General features: G+C 37.8%; 1 protein-coding gene across 1 annotated transcript in view; it reads left to right on the top strand.

Annotated features, from left to right (window-relative positions):
• The window catches only part of LOC101942787 (connector enhancer of kinase suppressor of ras 2-like), a 547,551-nt gene that overhangs the window by 327,914 nt on the left and 206,106 nt on the right, over nt 1–13,531 (top strand). Inside the window, exon 9 of the mRNA XM_065556812.1 lies at nt 2,115–2,261. Coding sequence (XP_065412884.1) covers nt 2,115–2,261 — 147 coding nt within the window. The remainder of the gene's footprint in view (nt 1–2,114; nt 2,262–13,531) is intronic.

The raw sequence follows: 13,531 nt of genomic DNA, 5'->3' as shown, positions 1-13,531 counted from the left end.
TTGCCTTGTAAAATAAGGAGAGGCAAGGTTTAGAGAACAATGTTGTGCAAAAAAAGGTAATTTTGAGTGTCGAATAGATGACTATACCAAACGTTTTCCTTCAGAGTAAATAATGGCGAGTAAATACTCAAGCTAGCTAAGGAAACTTGAGAGAATTCTTGAAGATCTTTTTATTTCAAGGACACTGTACAAACAGTACAACAAGAGTCTTTTCTGTAACCTATGTATTTTCTTGGGCCTTAAATATCCCATGGTCTGAGTGTCTAGGTCTTTGTTCTTCAGAAGGTCCCTGCTCTTTTCTGCTGTGTTGTTCAGATACATTCCCCTCCAGCTCTTCCCCTGAAGAGTCCTCCTAGGATTTTTAAGGAGATTGTTTCTACAGAACTGGTTTTTGATGAGGAACACAACATGTGGCTATCATGGGAATGATAACACTGACAGCGAAGACAACAAGATTAACAATCTCAATGGAATTTGGAGATTTTTAGCCTTCCCTGGGAAGAAAATATGCTCAGAATCTCATTTTCTTATAAAACGCTTACACTATCTAACAGAAATGATAGCATAACACGAACTATGGTAAATGTGGAGTGCTATAGTACCTCTTACCCAAGCATTTCAAACATACATGCATTATGTTCCATAATACCTCTCTGAGGTAAGTAAGTATTGTTATGACTATTTTACAGATGGAAAACTAAGGCCCAGAGAGGTTAACTGACTTTTGATTAGCTTTACACAACCAGGTTGGTGTCAGAGCTGGGAATAGAACCTGATTCAAAGTTGTGTGTGATAGCCTCTAGGCAGTGTTCTTTCCTGATCTAGTCTGTTTGCATTCATTAAGAACTACTAGGAAATAGAAATTGACCATATTCAAGGGATATTTACAGTACAGTAGCAACCTTAAACATAAATGACAGTCATATAAATTAATGCCATGCAGGCAAAGGTGCTCAGTACATCAGATATTAGTTACATTTTGTATTGGAGGAAAAACAATAGCTTATACTGTATATGTGGACCTGAAACCACAGCCCTATATTTGGCTTCATCCAATCTCCTACTTTCACTCATTTATGATACTTCATGCAGAGGTCCCTGCTGGCAAACAGTGGATATTGATATACTGATAATACCAAAAAAAATGTTCTTTACTTGTGTGTGCAAATTCATGCTTCTTTTACTGCATAAAATCCACTAAAAATTATGTAAACAGTACATAAATATTTCAAAAATTCTATAATACACTTTTTTTTGCACATTGAGACCATTGTTTATATTATATATAATTTTTAAATCCCTTTTAGCATTTAGCTTTATAGGATGATAAGAGGCATATTCATAAATACAAATTGAAAATTCATAGCTTGTTTTTTAAACTTAAATGTTCAAATGGAAAAGCAGGAAAAAAAGTATGCAAAATAACCAAGAATCCTGAAAAATATCTCTAAGCAGTTTTCAACAAGAGACACAAATGAAATCCCTTCAGATTTAGTGATACTGTTCTTTGTGTTGTAATTATCATTTATAATAATTTGGGAACTTAAGTTCCTCTCAGTGGAACTATTGGTAATTCAAACAAATAATATTTTATCTTTAATTAATCCCTCAAAGAAGTCACATTATTGTTGTCCAATGATATTCTCTCTCCTATGCCCCCAACCCAAAAAATTAAACAGCTGCAGTTATAACATTGAGGATGCAGTTTGTAATTATTCCACGACTATTATTTCTCTTCCTACAGAGAAATGCAATGATAATTCAGTGGCAAGGATAATTAAAAATTATCAATTTTGTTTAGAAGACAAGAAAAATTATAGCATTACATTAGTATTTTCAAAATCCTCTGGTTACTCTATACCTTTAGGAATAAAATAAGCATTTCATCTCCATTAAAAAAAATTAGCAACAGAAAAAAAACACCAACATCAGCAGCATCATTTCTGTCCAAGAGAAATCAAATATAATTTATAAATGATGCTCCTATTTGCAAGGAATGGACTGTAATGCAGTTCCATTTTAATAGACCATTTCAGTTTAACACAAGACTTCCTTCACGTTTAAGTAAGTTAAGTGGAAATCTTTCAAAGTTCCATTATGGGCTGTCTCCTCAGGTTGGCTGGCAGTTAAAGAACCTTGTAAATGCATTGCGGGAAGACCCAAATGGAGTGATCTTAACCTTGAAGAAACGTCCTCAAAACACCCTGGTTTCTGCTCCTGCACTTCTGAAGAATGTGAGGTGGAAGCCTCTAGCACTTCAGGTAAGAAGGTTGTTGAAACTGTACTGTGTTATGGTAAACACTATCTTTTGTTAAAGAGCAAGATGGTAGAGTGGTTATTCCTTCCAAAAAGAAGCTACAGTTGTAACTATAGTACAGTTCATAATGACTGGTACTGTAAGCCTGTGACAGACAGAAAATTAGTGAAATGGTGCTGGGACACGCTCATGGCCCAAAGATCAGCACTCTGGTACTATCAGGCTAATTGTTTTTCCTCCATATCTTTGTATGAGTGGGGACCAAAGGAGTCCAAAGAGACAGAGAACAGCTGCAAACAATAATATATTCAATATATCTAACCATTCTGACCCAACTCCAACTCAGTTGCTTATGCCTCCAGCAAAAGCAATACAGCCCTTCCAATCATTCTACATTTCCATCATATCCCAGCAAGTCTTTTGTAATCTTTTCAAGGGGATTCCAATCCCCTTTGGATTTCTGACGTGGTCTATTTATTTTCCACATTTTTGGCCAACAAGAATTATGCTTTTCCAATAAGGAGGAAATATTACAGTGAAGGAACTCAGTAAAATTGTACATTGCTATTTTCACATTTTTTCCAACATAATGCCACTGTTCTTCATGAGTACCCTCTAAGAGCAGATTTTTGTCAAACAAGATGTCTTAGCTCTTTTTTTTTTTTTTTCTCCCAGCATCTTTCTTCTTTTTGGCACTCAAATGCACAGTGATGAAGACTGTATAAGTGCCTAGATAGACACAATCAAAAATTGGTATCTTGAAATCTATCTTTTACAGCAAAAAAAATGCCAGACCTAACTTGTGATAGATTTTCCAGGCATTTGATTTATGCACATGCAAATATTTTATGCATATGTAAATTAGGTAATTGTGCCACCAGGGAACTTCCCAATCTGAACATAAATGACTACTTTTGTGCACAAATGCAGGCTTTAAGTGCAGAAGTGGATTTTGAAAACAAAATATACGGTACACTGGCTGAAAATCTGGCCCTGTACACTATGTCTTTAGTATTGAATCTCTCATGAACTATGTTTTTTAAAGCATACCTTGCTTCCCTCCCAAGATTCACAGAAAATAAATATTATGCAGTGAGATTCTACTGTAGAGATAATCTCTCTGCCAAGAAACTGTTTAATGGAGACTCATGGTCATGTTAACAGGAATGCAAACAAACCTCAAGGCATTAAAGAGATGATTTGTTTATAGAATCCTGTGACAGATCCGGATGAACACTCCTGCTGCAGGACACAAACTGCTGTGAGGGGATCCAGCCACTGAATCCCTGGGTGTTTTAAGCCTCTGGAGCCTGTACAAAGTCCAGGCACTGCCCTGGCTTTGGGGCTTCCAGACACACTCTTGAGGTGCAGAGTACCCCTTTATGGGAGCTATGACTATGTGGCCCACTGCCTAGTCCCTGGGATCAGTGCTGACTCCTCAGACTTCCTTGTAGCTGAAACTCACCTTCTCCCAGAACTCCATCTGTATGGATGTTCTGGGCCCATAGTTTACCTTTTCAGGAGGCATGTGGTGGTAGGTGTAACACATATCACACACAGACTTACTTCACACGGGATTCTAAAACACAATTGCTCTTTACTAAACCCAAGAAATACACCAATCATCACAGAGCCCTTTTGTCAATCTCACAAAAGGAATCCGTTTGGGAATCCTTTTAAGCTACTGCAGTGATATATAGAAATCTGCATTTCCATCATGAAATATTATGAAACCATATCATGGATTTACCTACACTTGGCCCAGGTACTACTCCTTTCACAGTGCACCACAGAAAGACAAATACTGCAGTGTTACCAACTCTCAAGATTTTCTTGGGAATCTCACAATAACTGATGTTTTTCTTAAAGCCTGAAATCTCTTCTTACATTTTAAAAAAGAAAGTTTGTAACACTCATGGTTGTAGAGAAAAGCTTGCAGACATGAATCAAATGTATTGTTTTTTTAAAAACGATTTCAAGCATATCTAAAGATTTTGGGGAGCCTTACTCAGATATTTGAATGCTTGAGATGGGTGACATTGATATTTAACCTACATGTTCATTCTCACCAGCTCAAATAATCTCCCCCAGAATATTTGGTTTAACATATGTCTATTTACCCCATTTTTGGTCACAGTGGGAGCTGGATCAGGCTGTATGTGAATGAGATAATATTTGAAAGTTTGGCATTAACTGAACAGCTTACTGGCTATCAGTCTTTACTGGCTGCAAGTGGGTAAGGTTGGTGGGCTGTGGCCCTATATAATTGAATCAATAAAATTATATACACTTATGTGTATTGGCACATATGTCATGTGAATTATATATGTTTAAAGTCAGAACATGTAAAAATATTAGAAATGTTAAAACCTTTTTTTACCTAAACTTCCATTAATTTAAAAGTTTTATATTTTATGTTCTCAACACACAGTCATGCTCCCATTGAAATCACTAACAAAATTGCAGGTGAATACATTGGGACCGGAAGCTGGGCCTTAATTATTAACCACTGGCAAATGGGCTAGATAAAATGAAATGCCACCTAAAAAGTACCCTTTATAATATATAATTTATGCCATATTCTTCTGTTTTCTCTAAGCACCAGAGCCTTTTTGTTGAGTAGCACAGTAAAATACAAATGTTCTGCCTATTCTCCCAACTAGTACTTTATCTAAGGGATAATTACTTAGATTTGATGGGTGGAATTGAATCTTGTTGTCTTGTTTATTTCTGTACATCTGCAATAAATAAATGATGTAAAAATTTGTGAGCATTTTTCAGTCACCTTAATGTAATAATCAATGAAAGAAGTCAGCGAAACCGGAGGCCTTGAATTTAAAACTTTTACTGCAAGTAGACTAGGTGTGAAAAGTTGAACATTTATAAAATATACTTTAAAAGTCGTGTACTTGTAAGTTCATCAATCAGTGCAGTAGCTATCTCTGTCTAATGAGTCCCCCATCACTATCATATCTGAATGCCTAACATACTGTTTTCGTATTTTCACACTGTTGGTTATTTACATATATGAAATGTGTTTATTTTGGGTTCTTGAGACCCTTAACACAGCCCTCACATACAAGTTCTGTTTTAATTGGTTGAGCTTTTAATAAATGTTTGTTTTGTGTAGAGAAACTTTATCATGCTAATTTCCCAAAGCTTATTCCCACAGCTGTTTTAGCTGTCCTTGTTATAGGACTGCAGTGCAATTCTGCATAATGGGCACACGGGGAGATTCTGTACTATCTGCGACCAGTTCTACATAGGCTGTCATGAAGAGGATTGGGAAATGGTTCATGATCATATAGATCCAGTAGCCACATACACCCACATACAGGACAAAGGTGGTTATTTTTCTATACGAACCCAGGATCTGAATTAACGAACATGCAGGAGTGTTGATGCCTTGCCCATGAGTTAAAGGGCTGGATTCTATCTCCCCAACCCTTGTTCATTTTCCAGTTCACTATTGTTTTATGGGTAGTGGACATGGTAGACACTACACATTTAATGCACTGAAGAATCCTCTGAGCAAGAGGTATGCTTTTATAAACTGACCACTGACTTTTGGAGCCAGGAAACCCTAGGCTCTAATCCTGAGTCTTGACACTAACTCTTTCTGTGGCTGTGGCTGACTCACGTGACCTCTCTATGTTCCATTTCTGTTTGGGGCATAGTAATACCTCTGACACTCAGAGGCGCTGTAGTGGGCTGTTATGGAGAGTAATTAATCATTGGAAAATACTTTGAAGGTATAAAGAGCTATATGAGAGCTCATTATTTAAAGAATGGATATACTTAAGGGGAATTGTCAAAAACTCATTGTGGAGATCAGTATTTTTTCCCTGACAATGACTACATCTGCTTTATTTAATGAAAAAAATCAAAAGATGATTTTCTTAAAATTGCCAACAATGCATACTTATCCTAGTATCTAAAATCCAAAATGTTTATTTTGCATCATCATAGTTATTTTATCATAACTATAATGGAATCATATAACTATTGTCTATTTACATAATGTCATGTGAACATAGTGCATCACAGCTGTAAACAATGGCAGTGTTCTTGCCCAAGGAATTCACGGAGTCATTCATAACAAAACAATGACAAAAGTGAGGGCAGATAGCAACACAGAGGCATGGACTGTCTCTCACTGTTTGTATAGAACCTAGTATAATTAGGCTCCAATCTCAGGTAAGGCATCTAGCCAGTGCTTAAATACAAATAATAATTGAGATAGGGAGACCAGAACTGCATGCATTATTCAAGGTGTGGACGTACCATGGATTTATATAGAAAAAAATCATAATGCCACTATCTTATTATCTGTCCTTTTCCTAATGGTTCCTAACATTCTGTTAGCTTTTTTGAATGCTGCTGCACACTGAGCAGATATTTTCAGAGAACTATCCACAATGATTCCCGGATCTCTTTCTTGAGTATTAACAGCTAATTTAGACCCAATTATTTTGTATGTATGGTTGGGATTATGTTTTCCAATGTGAATTACTTTGCATTTATTAACATTGAATTTCATCTGCCATTTTGTTGCCCAATCACTCAATTTGGTGAGATCCCTTTGTAATTCTTTGCAGTCTGCTTTGGACTTAACTATCTTGAGCAATTTTGTATCGTATGCAAATGTTGCCACCTCACTGTTTGCCCCTTTTTCCAGATCATTTATGAATATGTTGAACAGCACAGGTCCCAGTATAGATCGTTAGGTAAATAGTGGGGTCCTCCCTCTCCACTGTGAAAACCGTCCAGTTACCCTTTGTTTCCTTAGTTGACAATTTTGTTGATGTTGCACAAAGCATAACTGAGTCCTGCTTACTCTTCCATAGCACTGTTACATTTGTCAAAAAAGATGAAAACCCCTAAATTTTTACCTGATGTTTGTAGTTAAACAACATGTAAAATGCAGTTTTGAGATCTTACATTTCTTGACTATAAAACGTGAAACAATGACTTTAGGCCTGAATTGTCCCCAAAAGGCATTGATGGTGGAAAGTTCACCTGCAACCCAGTGATGCTCAACAGTGTAGTCTGCAAAGCAGGGAGGGCCAGGGTCCAGCTTTTCTCTTGGGCAGCTTCTGTCAGGACTGCTCCTATAATGCTGCTGCTGCTGCTTGCCATCCTCCCTCAGACACCATTACCTACATACAGGTACAAGGGAATGCAAATTGCTCCCATTCTGCCTTCAAGGCTTAATCGAGCCCTAAGTCTGTGCACTTACAATGTATTAAGTGCTGTATAAACAATAAGCATTCTTATTATTTATCATCATTAGGGGTTTTCCCTATATATGAAGGAATATGTGTTTTTAAAAGCAAAAATGTTAGTTTCTCAATTAGCATAACATTTTAAAAAGCCACATCTCTCTCATATGTCTAAGAAGAAACCAAAGTTATCAAGATATGCCTCTTGAGTCTCAATTTATTTCAGGAAGATCTAAAATTTCACAAACTAATGAAGAATTTTTCTTTGCATTCACATGCTATTTTCCTATTTGACCCAAATTTCAGGTGCTTCAGCTCTGTGTTTATCAGGCAAAATAAGACAAATACTTTTTCCTGATAAAGAAATATTTTTTACTAAAAATAAACACTGATAACTTCACTCAGCTTTAAAACAATATTTAATATTTTTTTAAATGTAGAGGGTTATTTCTAAGTGGAAACATCCTTCCTATTGCAGGCAGGAGGCCCAGCACACAGATCTTGCTGTCAGTTGTGATTGAAATATAGATCTCCATATTGCAGCCCATTATCTGACTAGTAAAACTTGCAGCAAAAGGGACAGTTACATAATGAAACTTCTCTGTTACAAATAGTTAGTTCCTATTCTATGTAATATGGTAAGCACTTAGGGATATTCTCAGTCCTATGGCTTAATTGGCTGAATATCCTTAATCATATGCATTTGGATACAGGGTGCCTTGTGTAATGGATAATTTCTGCAGTGTTGTAAGAACAGGCCTGGGAGCAATGTAGACGGGCAAATGACAAGTTGATGGTTCTTGTGCAGCTCTCTGAGATTACTTCCTCTTTGTATTAGAGGATTTTTCTTTTCAATTCACTGTTCAGATACCGTATCCTGATAGCTTTACTTTGCAATCATATAGTCTGTATATTTGCCCAAAATTCTCTCTACCAAGGTAAGTAGGCAAAGAAGGAAAAAGCAAAGAAGAAAGGCCTGTTCTACATGTTACTATGCCTGAGAACTCTTGCTAGCAATTGCATTAACAAGCACAATGCTGAATACCATTTAGAAGTCAGTGTGGACTAGGATGAACCCTGTTCAGCATTGTGTCACTTGACATGACTGTTCTGAATTCATCCACAGTAACATTTTGTAGTGGAAATTTGATCCAAAGAAGATACTACTACATTAAGCATTGATGCTTGGGTTTTTTCTCTCCAGATGCCCTCATGAATTTCCTCTCCTTCAAACTGTCCCTGTTTTATGATGATGCAGTTGGAGAAATTCTTTCTTAATCTGTGGAGGTATAAGACAGGAGGTAGTTTCATTCAGTGGCTGCCGTAGTGAGGTTTAATACAACTTGTCAGGACACTGGTAGTGCCCAGGAGTGCCACCAGCTTTTTGCCGCCCTAGGTGGCGGAAGGTCCTGCCCCCGAAATACCGCCCCCGACAGAGGTGTCGGAAGGTCCCGCCCCCGAAATACCGCCCCTGACAGAGGCAGCGTAAGGTCCCGCCCCCGAAATGCCGCCCCTAATAGAGGCGGTGGAAGGTTCCGCCCCCGAAATACCGCTGATGACCGGGGCGGCCGAAGATCCGGCCGCCGCGGTCGCCGCCCCCCCAAATGTTAGCACCCTAGGTGACCGCCTTGGTCACCTAATGCGTTGCACTGGCCCTGGTAGTGCCCCACTAGTACTTAGTGTGGTACTATAAATTATTTTACAATAGAAAATTTATTCTGTCTTCATCATGAGACAACCTGTACTGTGATGCCAACTGTAGAAAATTGATGAGGGATAATGGATATATATTGTTAAACATATCTTAGGTGAAAATATTTTTATGGAAATCTTGCAACTAATTGAAAGTGGTTGCTTAAAGGAAAATGCTAGCATAATGAAAATAAATTTTAATTACTGCACATAACAAAAATAAGAAGTGGTCTCAACTACAGATTTCATTGTGTGTATGTGGGTGGGTGAATATGGGATCACAGAAACCCCCTTGGGAGCTGCCACCTGATGTACCAAGACTACCCCTGCTCCTGTTTTCCCTGCCAGCTCAGGACTCCAGCACCCTGTCTTGCTGAGCCAGACACTCCCTTCTGCTCCAACACAGACCCAGGGTCTGAATCACTTGCCCCAAAGCTGCAAGTTTACCTGAAAACAGCTCACAGAAGTGTGCTTGTCTTTAGTACTCAGATGCCCAACTCCCAATGGGGTCTAAACCCAAATAAATTTGTTTTACCCTGCATAAAGGCAAACTCATAAATTGTTCACCCTCTATAACACTGATAGAGAGATATGCACAGTTGTTTGCTCCCCCAGGTATTAATACATACTCTGAGTTAATTAATAAAATGAAAGTGATTTTATTAAATACAGAAAGTAGGATTTAAGTGGTTACAAGTAGTAACAGACAGAACAAAGTAAGTCACCAAGTAAAATAAAATAAAATGCGCAAATCTATGTTTAATCAAACTAAATACAGATAAGTTCCTCACCAGTTCCAGGATGCTCCCTTTTACAGGCTAATCTCCTTTTAGCCTGGGTCCAGCAATCACTCACACTCCATGTAGTTACTGTCCTTTGTTCCAGTTCCCTTCAAGTATCCTGGGGGGGGTGGAGAGGCTCCTTCCTTAGCCAGCTGAAGACAACCTGCAGGGGTCTCCCACGGGTTTAAATAGACTCTCTCTTGTGGGTGGAGACCCCCCTCCTCCCTCCTATGCAAAGTCCAGCTCCAAGATGGAGTTCTGGAGTCACCTGGGCAAGTCACATGTCCCTGCATGGTATCTTGCATGTCTCCAGGAAGACTTCTTATGTGGATTGGAGCATTCCAAGATGCATTGTTCCCCCATTGTTTCCTGATCAGGTACTTAACCTGGCGAATTCCTTCCTAAAGAAGCTGACCAAATACCTCATAAAGCTTACTTAGAAACCAAGCAAGCATACAGCCCATATTCTTAACTTCAAGTAGAAAATGATATATATGTACAAATAGGATGAATAGATATAGTAGACCATAACCTTTACGGAGATATGCTACATGGCACAGGCAGCACAAAACATATTCCAGTTATATCATACATACTTTTATAAATACCCCCCCATAAAGCCTTATGGGGTACACTGTCACAAATATGTGCCAAGGTAGGGAAGAGATGAGTTTGCTCTCTTTGGGTTCATATATTGGTCTCATTTTTGTTTAAAGCTGAAGCACTGTTAAGCTAGTTATGTTTACTATTAATTCACAGAGTTTCAATATTGGTGATAGAAGTTATTGAAGACAGTGACCAGATCATCAGCTGGTGTGAATTAGCATAACTCAGTTGATATTAGAACACTAATTTACACAAGTTGAGGGGCTGGCTCAGTTTCTATCATTTATTTTATTAACATAAAAATATAAATGTAGAAAAAAAGAACTAATTAAAATAAAAGTTTGTGTTTGTTGAAAGCCACATAGCTACATGGCACCTCAGCAGTGCTTAAAGCCCTAACAGCCAACAGGGTTTTTTTTATACTTGCTACACAAGAGAGTGGAAAGGGATCCACTGCTTTAACTTCCATCCTATTGAACATTTGTAACTAGTGAGACTTACAATAGAAAGCAGCTTTACGCCTTAATTTTTCCTCTACTGGAAAGCCTTTTTCCTAATTTTTGATCAGTGGTTTCATAACTGGGTCTGACTCTTTAAACCCTTACTTCTATGTGTAGCTCTTACCCAAGTAGACCCATTCAATTCAATGGGACTACTCACATGAGTAGGGTTTACTGGACCGGGCCCCATATTAGTAAAAGTAACAAATAACTATACAGAAAGAACACCCGTGAGTAAGGATTAGAACACCTTATGAATATTGCTGAATCATTCCTTTGAAGCTGGTAAATATTCATTGATGTAGTACATGACTGAAAAACAGCAGGTATAATGATAATATTTGCAAGTCCTATGCATTTATAAATCTCCGCAATTTTAAGTATATGCCTTTTTATGAGTAAATATGAATTTGGTCCTTAGATTAGTTGGCACTGAGAATGCAATGAAATGCAGCAAGTAAATAAAGTAATCAAAGGGAAAAAAAGTAAATATTCATGAAGTGCTGGAATAATTGTTTGATTATTTAATTGAAATGTACCAGTAGACTCTGAACATATTCCCAGGAGAAACAAAAAAATTATATTCTCTGTGCAGAAACGCTCTTTAAAAAAACTTGCAAAGAACTTTCCATCTCAAAAGGTTTCAGACACTCTGAGTCACTCTGTCAAGTTAAAAATAATACACCTCTACCTCGATATAACGCTGTCCTCGGGAGCCAAAAAATCTTACCGCATTATAGATGAAACCATGTTATATCGAACTTGCTTTGATCCACCGGAGTGCGCAGCGCCGCCCCCCCCCTCCCCCGCCCCTCCGGAGCACTGCTTTACTGTGTTATATCCGAATTCGTGTTATATCGGGTCGCGTTATATCAGGGTAGAAGTGTATTTTTAAAAACAAATTATTTTACCTCTGTTATTAATACCCTAACAGCCCTGATAGAATTTTCAAAATCTAATTTAGGTCTCACCATTTGTGCTGCTTCTTTCCTTTTTGCTTTAGTTGTGGTATGAAAACTTACAGATTCCATTTCAGTTAAGTTTCACAAATCTTGCTGTAGTTTTGCAAAATTTGAGTATGAATATTTAAAGAAAAACCTAAAAATGAAGTAAAAAAGGAGGGTAGTTTTGTATATCTTTTTGCTAACATAAAACAAACTAGTAGGAAAGAAAATGGTTGATTAGGAATTCTGTACTGTGAGTAAATTATCAGAAAACTCACTGTTGCCACTCCTCTACATTGGTTGATTTACTCATGTAGGAGTTATGTTTATCCCCAAGGAAGAAACCAGAGATTCAATACCCACCCTAAGTTGTCATACCCCCCCCCCCAAAAGGTAAGGGATAATCCTGTCCTCTGAAGTGCTTGCAACCACTCCCAGCTTGGTGTCTTCTGCAAATTTTATAAGCCTACACGCTATCCAAGTCATTAGTAAAAATACTGACTAGTACTAGACTCAGGAGTGACCCCTGCAGGAGCCCACTAAATCCTCCCAGTTTGATAGCAAACCATTGATAATGACTCTGAGTATATCTTTCTACCAGTTGTGCATTCACCTTATAGTAAAAGCACTGCAGTGTAGGGTCAGCAGGAAGCTGGTGAAGCCTAATAGTAGTACAGAGACAAAAACCTTGAGCATGATTATCCCTTACCTTTTGTGGGGGGTTATGACAACTTAGGGTGGGGTATTGAATCTCTGGGGGTAAACATAACTTGGGGGTAAACATAACTCCTTCATGAGTAAATCAACCAATGTAGAGGAGTGGCAGCGGTGAATTTTCTGATAATTTACTCATGAGGTCCCAACTGGCTAGGAGGTAGTGCTGCTGAAAAGGATTTGGGGGTTACAGTGGATCACAAATTGAATATAAGTCAACAATGTGATACTGTTGCAAAATAGGCCAATATCATTTTGGGGTATATTAACAAGAGTGTTGTTTATAAGATATGGGAGGCAATTGTTTCGCTCTATTCAGAACTGGTGAGGCCTCAACTGGAGTATTGTGATCAATTCTGGGTGGCACACTTTAGGAAAGATGTATATAAACTGGAGAGAGTCCAGAGAAGAGAAACAAAATAAGAGGTTTAGAAAACCTAACCGATGAGGAAAGGTTTAAAAGTATGGGTATGTTTAGTCTTGAGAAATGAGGACTGATGGGGGACCTGATAATGCTTTGTCAGATCAGGGTATAAATAACTGAACTGACAAAACTGTTTAAATTTGATACAAACACTTGGTTGTAATTATAATTTCCAAGTTTTCTCTAATTTAAATTCCTATACAGTACATTTTTTCACTGTATAGCAACATATGCCGAGAAGCAAATTCTCATACTATAATTTTCCTTTCAGCAGATTTTATTAAAGTCATATTAGTTACAGGAAGGCAAATTCTCTTTTGGTAGTTCCAGAGATGGAAACACTGATTTCATTGAAAAGAATCAAAGAGTTTTGTGGATAGGGGAAGAAAA

The sequence above is a fragment of the Chrysemys picta genome, chromosome 9 (assembly GCF_011386835.1).
Source record: "Chrysemys picta bellii isolate R12L10 chromosome 9, ASM1138683v2, whole genome shotgun sequence".
NCBI lineage: Eukaryota > Metazoa > Chordata > Testudines > Emydidae > Chrysemys > Chrysemys picta.
Note: the sequence above shows the minus strand (reverse complement) of the source record. Positions and strands in the feature narration are given on the sequence as shown.